Source organism: Populus nigra, chromosome 4, assembly GCF_951802175.1.
Source record: "Populus nigra chromosome 4, ddPopNigr1.1, whole genome shotgun sequence".
Lineage (NCBI taxonomy): Eukaryota > Viridiplantae > Streptophyta > Magnoliopsida > Malpighiales > Salicaceae > Populus > Populus nigra.
The window spans coordinates 24,536,061-24,548,442 of NC_084855.1; the positions used below are offsets into that span (position 1 = coordinate 24,536,061).

The 12,382-nt window shown below is 33.9% G+C and overlaps 2 protein-coding genes across 2 annotated transcripts; one reads left to right on the top strand and one right to left on the bottom strand.

The window, feature by feature from the left end:
- Positions 1–51: 51 nt before the first annotated feature.
- Positions 52–5,043, top strand: LOC133691522 (cellulose synthase A catalytic subunit 4 [UDP-forming]). Its single transcript, XM_062112062.1, has 12 exons — positions 52–210; positions 304–505; positions 592–716; positions 1,012–1,078; positions 1,175–1,325; positions 1,405–2,017; positions 2,190–2,327; positions 2,420–2,545; positions 2,633–2,845; positions 2,971–3,480; positions 3,752–4,102; positions 4,234–5,043. The coding sequence occupies exons 1-12, from the start codon at positions 160–162 to the stop codon at positions 4,813–4,815; spliced, it is 3,129 nt and encodes a 1,042-aa protein (XP_061968046.1). The 5' UTR covers positions 52–159; the 3' UTR covers positions 4,816–5,043.
- A 179-nt stretch (positions 5,044–5,222) lies between these two features.
- Positions 5,223–7,390, bottom strand: LOC133691523 (MDIS1-interacting receptor like kinase 2-like). The gene is made up of 2 exons (XM_062112063.1): positions 6,034–7,390; positions 5,223–5,912 (listed from the first exon to the last, which is right to left on the bottom strand). The coding sequence occupies exons 1-2, from the start codon at positions 6,941–6,943 to the stop codon at positions 5,587–5,589; spliced, it is 1,236 nt and encodes a 411-aa protein (XP_061968047.1). The 5' UTR covers positions 6,944–7,390; the 3' UTR covers positions 5,223–5,586.
- Between the last annotated feature and the right edge of the window lie 4,992 nt (positions 7,391–12,382).

The window sequence follows — 12,382 nt, forward strand, 5'->3', positions numbered from 1 at the left end:
TTGGTGCAGTACATCTCTCGCAGCATTACACACACTCAAAGCCACAGTTGATATCAGCTTCCAACCACCTCCTCTTTAATACCCTCTCACCTCTCCTTCCTCTCCTCTCACCATCCTTCTTTCACTTTCTCTTCATCAGTTTTTTTCTTGCTGTTGTCCATGGCTGGCCTTGTCACGGGCAGTTCACAGACCTTGCATGCCAAAGATGAGGTACGTATCATCCTCTTAGTTTTACCTGTTAGTTCTTTGTCATAATCTTGTAATGAGTATTGTTTTTATACTTGTAACGTACGTGCATGGCAGCTGAGGCCTCCAACTCGCCAGTCTGCAACGTCGAAAAAATGTAGAGTTTGTGGGGATGAGATTGGAGTTAAGGAAGATGGAGAGGTGTTTGTTGCTTGTCATGTGTGTGGCTTTCCTGTTTGTAGGCCTTGTTATGAGTATGAGAGGAGTGAAGGCAACCAGTCCTGTCCTCAGTGCAACACTCGATATAAGCGTCACAAAGGTTTGTCAAAGGTGCATTTTCGTTTGTTATAAGTAAACATGTCATGTCAATCTAGCTAGTTCTTAACTATGGTTAGTGTTGTGCAGGTTGTCCTAGAGTTCCTGGAGATAATGACGATGAGGATGCCAATTTTGATGATTTTGACGACGAATTTCAGATTAAGCATCATGATCATGATGAATCCAATCAGAAAAATGTTTTTAGTCACACGGTAAATCAATTCAACAGAAACCAACCTCCTTAATTTGTTGGCATAAATTAGAATTTCTAGCTGATTGATGTCTGTTCAGTGAATGGAGTTATTAGTAAACCTGTCGACAAGAATTATTGTCCCCATCTAATGTTCAAAACCTGTTGAGTGATTTGCTTCCTAATCATAAATTAATTATACTAATTTAGACTCTAATTATTGTTTAATTTATCGTTGATATCTTACTGAATTCAAAGAACAACCATCTGTTAATAGAGTAGGAAGATCTTTAAGCTTGTGGGGGTGAGTTTTGCAGGAAATTGAGCACTACAATGAACAGGAAATGCACCCCATTCGTCCGGCCTTTTCGTCAGCAGGAAGTGGTATGCGAATTTTGATGATATGATTTCACATTAGGATCTCTTTGGAAGAAGCTTTTTATTTGTTCATTCATATTCATGTTCGTATGGATTGATCAGTTGCTGGTAAGGATCTTGAAGGCGAGAAAGAGAGTTATAGCAATGCAGAATGGCAAGAGAGGGTGGAGAAATGGAAAGTTAGGCAAGAAAAGAGAGGTTTGGTGAGCAAAGATGATGGAGGAAATGATCAAGGAGAAGAAGATGAGTATCTGTGAGTGTTTTTTGCATCCTCATCTTCTTCTTTGCATTAAGATGGTTCTGCTATCGATACTAACAACATACTTTTACAGCATGGCTGAAGCCAGGCAACCACTATGGAGAAAAATCCCAATTCCCTCAAGCAGAATCAACCCGTATCGAATTGTCATTGTCCTTCGACTTATCATTCTTTGCTTCTTTTTCCGTTTTCGGATCTTAACTCCAGCATACGATGCTTATGCATTGTGGCTTATCTCTGTAATATGTGAGGTATGGTTTGGCCTCTCCTGGATCCTTGACCAGTTCCCAAAATGGAACCCCATTGAACGTGAAACTTATCTTGATCGCCTATCCATGAGGTTTGAGCGTGAGGGCGAGCCTAATCGTCTGGGCCCAGTTGATGTGTTTGTGAGTACTGTGGATCCTCTCAAGGAACCACCAATCATAACTGCAAATACAGTCCTTTCAATCCTATCCGTTGATTATCCTGTCGACAAGGTCAGTTGTTATGTATCAGATGATGGTGCATCCATGCTCCTTTTCGACTCCCTAGCAGAAACTGCTGAGTTTGCTAGAAGATGGGTTCCATTTTGCAAGAAGCATAACATTGAGCCAAGGGCTCCTGAGTTCTACTTCACTCAGAAGATTGACTACTTGAAAGACAAAGTGCATCCCAACTTTGTGAAGGAGCGCAGAGCTATGAAAGTAAGCAGAACCAACTTCCAAATAGTCTCCTTTGCATATTTCTATAACTAGTGTTGCTTTTCACTCTTCCAACAGATATAATCCTTTCCTTAACTCTACAGCATGAAACATTTAGTGGAAGTTCTATGATCATTAGATGTTGTTTTAAGGGATTGATCGTGTGGTATTGTAGAGAGAATATGAAGAATTCAAAGTAAGGATCAACGCATTGGTATCAAAGGCCCAAAAGAAACCAGAAGAAGGATGGGTGATGCAGGATGGTACCCCTTGGCCTGGAAACATCACACGTGATCATCCTGGAATGATTCAGGTTTAACAACATCATCCGTATATGTCTCATTATTTTTAGCCTCAGAATTGATATCATATTACAGTGCAACTGAAAGCTGCTTTGCTTTGCAGGTATATCTAGGAAGTGAGGGTGCGCTCGACGTGGAAGGCAAGGAGCTTCCGAGGCTTGTGTATGTTTCCCGTGAGAAACGACCTGGATATAACCACCACAAGAAAGCAGGTGCCATGAATGCTCTGGTGAGTAAAACTTGACTAAATCTCAAGTTTTCTGATCCTAGAGAATTCAAATAACTAATGGAATTCATCATTGTATGCCATTTCTAGATTCGAGTCTCAGCAGTGCTCACCAATGCACCTTTTATGTTGAATTTGGATTGTGACCATTACATCAATAACAGCAAGGCTGTAAGAGAAGCCATGTGCTTTTTGATGGATCCCCAACTTGGGAAGAAGCTCTGCTATGTCCAGTTTCCGCAGAGGTTTGATGGTATTGATCGCCATGATAGATATGCTAATCGCAATGTTGTGTTCTTTGATGTAAGTTGTGCTGGATTAAAAAACTCTCATATTCTCTGATGTTAAGAAAATAACATAGCAGCAATTTCTGATTTTTCAACCTAACGAATTTGTGAGTGATGCATTCATTTAATTTTCTGTGACAGATAAACATGAAAGGTCTAGATGGGGTTCAAGGGCCAGTATATGTTGGTACTGGATGTGTCTTCAACAGGCAGTCCTTGTATGGCTATGATCCTCCAGTGTCCGAGAAGAGACCCAAGATGACATGCGATTGCTGGCCTTCATGGTGTTGCTGTTGCTGTGGTGGTTCAAGGAAAAAGTCTAAGAAGAAAGGGCAAAGAAGTCTTCTTGGAGGACTATACCCCATGAAAAAGAAAATGATGGGGAAGAAGTACACAAGGAAAGCATCTGCACCAGTCTTTGATCTTGAAGAGATTGAAGAAGGGCTTGAAGGCTACGAAGAGTTGGAGAAATCATCACTCATGTCACAAAAAAGTTTCGAGAAACGGTTTGGGCAATCACCGGTATTTATTGCCTCTACCCTCATGGAAAATGGTGGTCTGCCTGAAGGAACTAACTCTCAATCACACATTAAGGAAGCCATTCATGTTATAAGTTGCGGGTATGAAGAAAAAACCGAATGGGGTAAAGAGGTGAGTATTGAGTAGCATTTCGAAAGGCCCTTTGTTTTCAACGAATCTTTCAAGACTTGCAACATTGGCTTCAAATTTCATTTATTGAGTCTGAAGAACATCAGCATTTTGACAAATTTCCTGTTGTTTTTGTTTATAAATGGCCAAAGTTACGCTCCTTTTATCTGCTCAAAAGCTGAAGCATTAATGTATAAGCAAAGTCAATGTTCATATCATCATCATAACCGGGTGAGTTGAAAGATTACTGAATGAAGAATTTTCTTAATCGCAGGTTGGATGGATTTATGGTTCTGTTACAGAAGATATCCTGACAGGCTTCAAGATGCATTGTAGAGGGTGGAGGTCTGTCTACTGTTCTCCCCAGAGACCAGCTTTTAAGGGATCTGCTCCCATTAATCTATCAGATAGGTTGCACCAAGTTCTGCGATGGGCACTAGGCTCTATTGAGATTTTCCTTAGTCATCATTGTCCTCTATGGTATGGCTATGGAGGAAAGTTGAAGTTGCTGGAGAGGCTTGCTTACATCAACACCATCGTTTACCCTTTCACCTCCATTCCCTTACTTGCCTACTGTACTATTCCAGCAGTCTGCCTTCTGACGGGAAAATTTATCATCCCTACTGTAAGTGATACTGAATTGTATTGCAGAGATTAACACATTGAAAACAATGTCATTCCTCCATCCACAGCTATTCTTTTTTGTCTTCTTCCAATAGTATTAATTTTAACCAAATTTATTTTTTTTCTTTGCAGCTGAACAACCTTGCTAGCATATGGTTCCTAGCCCTTTTCATCTCAATCATAGCAACATCTGTGCTAGAACTTCGATGGAGTGGAGTCAGCATCCAGGACTTGTGGCGTAATGAGCAATTTTGGGTTATCGGCGGTGTCTCAGCTCATCTTTTTGCTGTCTTCCAAGGCCTCCTCAAGGTCCTTGGAGGAGTAGACACTAACTTCACTGTTACATCAAAATCAGCAGACGATGCCGAGTTTGGAGAGCTGTACCTCTTCAAATGGACCACCCTCCTCATCCCACCAACCACTCTAATCATCTTGAATATGGTTGGAGTTGTAGCAGGAGTATCCGATGCAATAAACAACGGATATGGATCATGGGGTCCGTTATTTGGGAAGCTATTTTTCGCTTTCTGGGTCATTGTCCATCTCTATCCTTTCCTCAAAGGTCTGATGGGAAGGCAAAACAGGACTCCTACTATTGTTGTCCTCTGGTCTATACTTCTTGCATCTATTTTCTCATTGATTTGGGTTAGAATTGATCCCTTCTTGCCCAAGCAAACTGGCCCAATTCTCAAACAATGTGGGGTGGAGTGCTAGCTAGTCAATGCCTTTTGAATTTTGCGGTCAGCTCCTGTTCTGTTCTGTGTTTTGAGTCTTTCACAGGTTATCCCACTTTTGCTTAGTTGTTTTTCCTTTTTAATGGGGGAGTGGAGTGGTCATTGTATGGATTATCAGTGAGATTTTTCTGTTAGCAAGCAAGCGTATGCACGCAAACTTTAAGAATTTTATTAATTAAGAATTACTCAAAAATTATGCTGTTCCAAACATTCCCTCTTGAGGGAGGAATCCTTACAATTACAAATTTACAATCCACAGACTATATATATATATACTTTCCAGGTCAAGGCAAGGAATCTATCCCTCTGGATCAAAGTCAACCAAACATGGTAGATTGTTTCAAAATTGGAAGTGTCCATCATCTTTGACAAAAACATTAGATTAAATTCACTGTAAAACTGTCTCAGAGACAGATTTATTTGATGTTTTCGTCTCTGCGTCACCAACCAGACATGTTTCTGTCTCTTTTGTATTTGTCTCTAGACACTAACCAAAAGCAATACATGATACGGAACATTCATCCGTACTCTGGTAACTAATTACACAGAAGGATTATCAAAGAAAATATAAAACTCAGTACTATAATCTTTATACTAAGACAGCCACAAGGAAGTAAAGCCCACCTCCTTGAATTGTAATTTGTGAAAGCCATGGAATTCTGTCAAACCAAAAGTAGCCTATCCTACGAGGTCCATCGTGTTCTATTTTTGAAAACTTCTCAACTTGCTGATAGTTATCGAGTTCAGCGGCTCAGCCAGGTAAGCTTGAGTTCTTGCTGATAATTCTTGTGCCACAAAATGCATGGTGGGCCGTGCCTCTGGCTTGGTTTGTGTGCATGCTAAGGCCACTGTAACTACGAAAACAACTTCCTCTGCTGCTTGGCCTGTGGGAGCTTCGAGCCGCGGGTCTAGCACATCCTTTAGAAACGAACTCTGGATCACTTGACAATGATGGTTTGATTGATGATAATGAGGATAAGAGGTCTCCCGGTTGCCTTCCCATCATGACTTCCAAAGCCACCACCCCAAAGCTATACACATCGCATTTGTCTGCGACCCGCATTGTTTGTGCCAGTTCTGAAAACATCAGGCAATCAAAATGAACATTTGAAACATCCAGTATGAGAGCTTTTATAATTTTAGAACATATACTTAAATGACAAGAACAAAAATCAAGAATACACGATTGCTGGCTTACCTGGAGCCATGTAGCCATAAGACCCGGCAACTGCAGTCCAGTTGGAGGAACCTGTATTCAAGAGTCTTGCTGTGCCAAAATCCGCAAGACGTGGCTCAAAATCTGTCTCGAGCAAAATGTTGTTCAGTGATATGTCACGGTGCACAATGGGCGGAGAACAGTCACGGTGCAAGTAGGCAATTGCATGAGCTACTCCTCGCACTGTATTCACTCTCCTGCCCCAACCAAGCTCCACTTCCCCTTCTATCCCATACAACACTTTTCCCAGACTTCCTCTTTCAACATGCTCGTAAACCAGGTACAAGCAGCCCCTCCTGGAGCAAAACCCATAAAGCTTTATGATGTTCCGGTGCCTAACTTCTGTCAGCATTTTAATCTCATTCTCGAAACTCTGGCGATTGGTTGCTGGGATGTCACTGGAGTCTGACATGTTGAGTTTCTTGACTGCAACTACTTGACCTGTAGACAATGCTGCTTTGTAAACACTACCAAATCCTCCTCTTCCAATGCAGTACTTCTCGTTGAAGTCATCAGTGGCCTTGACAATATCCCCAAATGTGAATTTGCTTTCTCTTTTCCATATCACTGACTTGGAACTCTCACCATTGTTGACTATTTTGGTCTCTTCATCAAGCAGTTTGGTTTTTCGGAAACATAACAGAACAGCAAAGATAGTTGCTATTACTAATAAGCCACAAACCGGAACGATACCACCAATAAGAACCTTTTTGTTGTCCTTCGAGGACTTGCTACTGTCTGTTGTTCGGCATTGTGATAGTCCTTCTCCTTCACCGCACAATCCTGAATTTCCAACAAAAGATCTTGCGGATGCATTTTTGAAAACGATTCCAGATGGTAAAGGACCTGTCAACTCATTGTATGAGAAATCAAAAGAAGACAGGCTACGCATGGAAGACAGCGAATCTGGGATTCTTCCTGAGAGATGGTTATGTGAGACATTGAGAATCTCCAACTGCGATAGCTTTCCAAAATTTTGAGGTATGGCTCCTGAGAGTGAGTTGCTGCTAAGATCCAACAAGTACCGCAACGAGTTCAAGTTGCCCAGTTCAAAAGGTATTTCACCAGCAAGGTTGTTGTGGCTCAAGTCCAAGCTTGATAGCTTCTCATAACTCCCAAGCTCTTTTGATATGTTTCCAGTCAGCTTGTTATCAGATAAGTCGAGAGACAGTAGCAAGACCTCGAAGGATAACAAAAAGGTTCTTATTGGTGTTATCGTTCCGGTTTGTGGCTTATTAGTAATAGCAACTATCTTTGCTGTTCTGCTATGTTTCCGAAAAACCAAACTGCTTGATAGTCAACAATGGTGAGAGTTCCAAGTCAGTGATATGGGAAAGAGAAAGCAAATTCACATTTGGGGATATTGTCAAGGCCACTGATGACTTCAACGAGAAATACTGCATTGGAAGAGGAGGATTTGGTAGTGTTTACAAAGCAGTATTGTCTACAGGTCAAGTAGTTGCGGTCAAGAAACTCAACATGTCAGACTCCAGTGACATCCCAGCAACCAATCGCCAGAGTTTCGAGAATGAGATTCAAGTTCTCAAGCTTTCCCAGATTGGTAAAGACCAATTCTGGTATTTGGCCTGTGAATTTATTGAGTGACAAATCCAGAAACGTCAAGTTCCGGCAATTGGTTATAAAATGGGGGAATTCTGCAGTAAGTTCATTGAGAAAAAAACTAAGATCTTTTTGGCCTTCAAAGGAAACAAAGAAAGAAGGAGAAGATGGAAGAGAGCAACATAAACCTTTTGAGAAGCTGCCATGCTTGGGTTATGCATGCTGGACAAGATCTGGGCAGTGATCTTATATAGCAATTAGAGTGAGGAATTGCTTTCAAGCTGCAACTATTTCTTTGGATACGGTGGCCATGGCATTGGTTACAAGAGCACAAAAGTCTAAATGCGCGCTTGTTATTGCTCTGCAACAGTAATTTTAAAAGTGATTTTTATTTTAAAAAATATATTAAAATAATTTAAAAAAAAAAGCATAAAAAATCACAAAACATTAATTTAATGTTTAAAAATATAAAAAAACAGAAGCTACCAAGCTTTTAAATATTCTCTTCAAAAACTCATTCAGGTTAACTCAAGTTTTAGTTAAAAAACAGTATTTTTTCATCGACCCATTCCGGGAATTTTAGGTGTGTGTGAATATAGTTAAGTCATTAAAATAATTTTTTGAAAAACATAAAAAATCATAAATTATTTTAAAAACATTAATTTAATGTTTAAAAATATATATATAAAAAAAAAACAGAAGCTGCCAAGCTACTAAATATTCTCTTCAAAAACTCATTCAGATTGATGTGGAATTCTACCAAACAAATGCTTTCATGAATGATATTTTTGTTTTTTGTTTATAGATATTTTTTAAAATTTAAAGATTTATAGTCCGATTTTTTTATTTTAAAAGTATTTTTACAAGAAGTTAAGAAGTTTTTATTATTTTTTTAAATTAATATTTTTTTTATATTTTTAATTATTTTAATATATTAATATAAAAAATAAATTTTAAAATTTATATTTTTATTTTTTAAAATTTATTTTTAACATCAATATATCAAAGTAATATGAAAATATAAAAAAATATTAATTTAAAATAAAAAAATAATTTTTTAAAAAATATTTCTGAAATACAATTGCGAAAAGGAGTACCCAGTACAAAAAAAAAAAAAGAAGATTGGCTCCAGCTTGATCTCATTTGTCCATTTCAGGGTGGATCTAACCAAGGTTAAATTCAGAGAACCAAGAGAGTGTGAAGTCATGATTTCTGTGGAGTGTTCATATATTATTATGGACACTCTCTCTTGTCTATCTCCAGGCACAAAAATTCATTGATTTCCCACCTCTACTGAGGGGCCTGATGCTTTTTCCCGGGTTTTCAAATTGTGATTTAAATAAAAATTTATTAAAATAATATTTTTAATTTTAAAACCGGGGATTATTTTTAAAATTATTTTTCATTTAAAAATATATTAAAATAATATATATATTTTTTTATTTTTTATATTAAAAAACATTAAAAAATATTTAAAATTAAGCCAGTCAAACAATGAAACGAATTCTTATGCTTTTTTTTTTTCTCTTTATAGTGCTTTCTTCGATCTTTCTCGGCCTCTTGAAAGGGAGTTCGTGTTTACCTAACATAATTAAGCCAGTCAAACTGCCCAACAAAGTCAGAGTCAACTTTTGAACTTCCAAATAAAATCAAAATCAAAATTAAATGAACTTGGAGAAACTTTGGTGAATCAATTGACTGAAACTAATAAGCTTTAGAAAGCATGTCAAGACTTTATGGTTCTATCAAAACTAAAAATTTATGTAAACTTGTAGTAAGCAAAATAGTGTTTTTAACTCTAAAATTATAGCTAAAGTACATATAAAACAGTAATATAATTAATTCTGAATTTCAAAAATTCTTAATTTATTTTTTAAAATCAAGTCAAGTCAAGTCAAATAAATTTATAACCTAATTAAGTAATAAATCAAAAGATAAGTAGAAAAATAAATAAAATTATAAGACAACAACTTTCAAACGTAATTTTGGCATAATACTGACCTGCATTGGTGCAAATTAATTCTTTAGATAATTTGCTGGTTAAATCTTAGATTCAATAATTAAATAAAAAATTATGTTTATTTTTGGCAAAATATTTGTTTGGCTTCTCCATACTTTTTCAAAGTGTTTTTATTTCTTTTCTTAAGTGTATTAAAATGATTTACTTTTATTTTTACTTTTAACACTAGTATATTGAAATTCATCGATTTCATGGTTTTTCACATCAAATATACTTTTAAAAAACACTAAAAAATACTTTTTGAAATATATTAAAATAAATTTTTGTATTTTTTTTATATCAGCACCTCAAACAACCTAAAATCATAAAAAAAAATCATTTAAAACAAAAAAATATAAAACTTTTCAAAAATTCACGTTCATTTATATAATAACCTAGGATTTGAAGTTTCAACTCCTAATTAATTGTTTTTTAGCTGTCTTATAGGGACATTGAAAAGTTTGAGACTTTACATACGACTATGCAAGATAAAATAAACCTTGATATTCAAGTCCTGTTTTAACTCTAAAAAGCCGGTTTGGAAACTAAGAAATTGTATTTATTTTTTATTTTTTGAATTTAAACTTTAATATCAACACTTTTAAGAATCTACTCCTCTAAATTTGAGCTCATTTGCCCGGGAATCTAAGTCATGATATCTTTGAAATGTTCATAAATTATACACTAATTAAAAAGATAAAAAATAAAAACTAATTAGAAAACTGTGAAGACTTTATGAATGTTCATAAATTATACACTAATTAGAAAAATGTTCATAAATGTTCATAAATTATACACTAATTAGAAAGCATGTGAAGACTTTATGGTTCTATCAAAACTAAAAATTTATGTAATTTCTTAGTCTGCAAAATAGTGTTTTTAAAACTCTAAAATTAAAGCTAAACTACATAGAAAACTGTAATATAATAAATCCTGAAAGTCAAAAATTCTTATTTGTTTTTTTATAAAATTAACATACTAAACTATTTTAAAAGTAGCCAAATAAAATTTCCCTTTTAAAATCAAATCAAATAATTTTTAAAACCTAATTAAGAAATGAATCTAAAAATAAATAGAAAAATAAATAAAATTATAAAACAACAACTTTCAAATCTAATTTTTGCATGATCCTGAACTTCATTGTTTCTAGCCGATTAATTCTATAGATAATTTGCTGTTAAATTTTAGTTTAATTAAATAATCACATAAAAAATATGTTTTTTTTTGTCAATCAACTTTTTTGGTTTCTCCATACTTTTTAAAATTGTTTATTATTTTAAAATATATGAATGAATGATTGATTATATGAAGATTTTAATTATTTTAAAATATATTAAAAAACAATATTGGGTCCAACTGCCAAATCAACCTCAATAGCTTTTGGTAAAGAAGGTAATACCCCCAGCTATAACTCTTGCCAAAAAACACACCAGAGAAACGTCCCTTTGGGGTTGCAGCCAGGCACACAGGTCTACCCCCTACACCCAAAGCCGGGCAGACCCCGCGTCTAGTGTCTGGATGCGTGGCTAGGCACGCCTAGCCAACCCCAGCGTCAGGTGTCGACAACCTGAACTAATTAATTATAATTAATTAATACTTTTAATAATAATAATTTATATTAATACTTTTAATTATAGTAAAAATAATAATATTCATAACACAAATAATACTATTTGTAATATTAATACTTTTAATTGTACTAAAAATAATAATATTTAGAACACAAATAATACTATTTTTAATACTAATACTTTTAATTATAATAAAAAAATTAATATTTATAAGATAAATAATAATATTTTTAATATTAATAATAATTTAATTTAAAATATTTATAATACAAATAATAATATCATTGGGTATAGTTTCGTTGCGAGACCCATGAGACTTGGGTTCCGACAGAGAATCCAAAGCCAATTGTTTCTATGCCTGGAACACCCAATAGAATTAAAATAAAAAATAAATATTTATAACATAAATAATAATATTTTTTGTATTAATAATTTGAATTATAATAAAAATAAGAATATTTATAATACAAATAATAATAGTTTTTATAATAATAATTTGAATTATAAAAAAAATATTTATAACACAAATAATTATCTTAAAAATTCCAAGAATATTTATAACACAAATAATAATATCTTTTATATTATTATTTGTGTTATAAATATTCTTGGAATTCTTAATATAATTATTTGTGTTATAACTTAGAATTATAAGAAAAATAATAGTATTTATAACACAAATAATAATATCTTTGATATTAATACTTTGAATTATAAGAAAAATAATAATACTTATAACACAAATAATTACATTAAGAAACCCAAGAATATTTATAACACAAATTATAATATGTTTTATATTAATATTTAGAATTATAATACAAATAATAATATTTGTATCACAAATAATAATATATTTTATATGAATACTTTGAATTATAAGAAAAATAATAATATTTATAACACAAATAATTATATTAAGAAACCCAATAATATTTATAACACAAATTATAATATTTTTTTATATTAATACTTAGAATTATAATAAAAATAATAATATTTATAACACAAATAATAATAATTTTCTATTAATACTTTGAATTATAATAAAAAATAATAATATTTATACCACAATAATAATATTTTTTTCTATTAATACTTTGAATTATAATAAAAATAATTATATTTATAACACAAATAATTATATTTAGAAACCCAAAAATATTTCTAACACAAATAATAATATGTTTTAGATGAATAT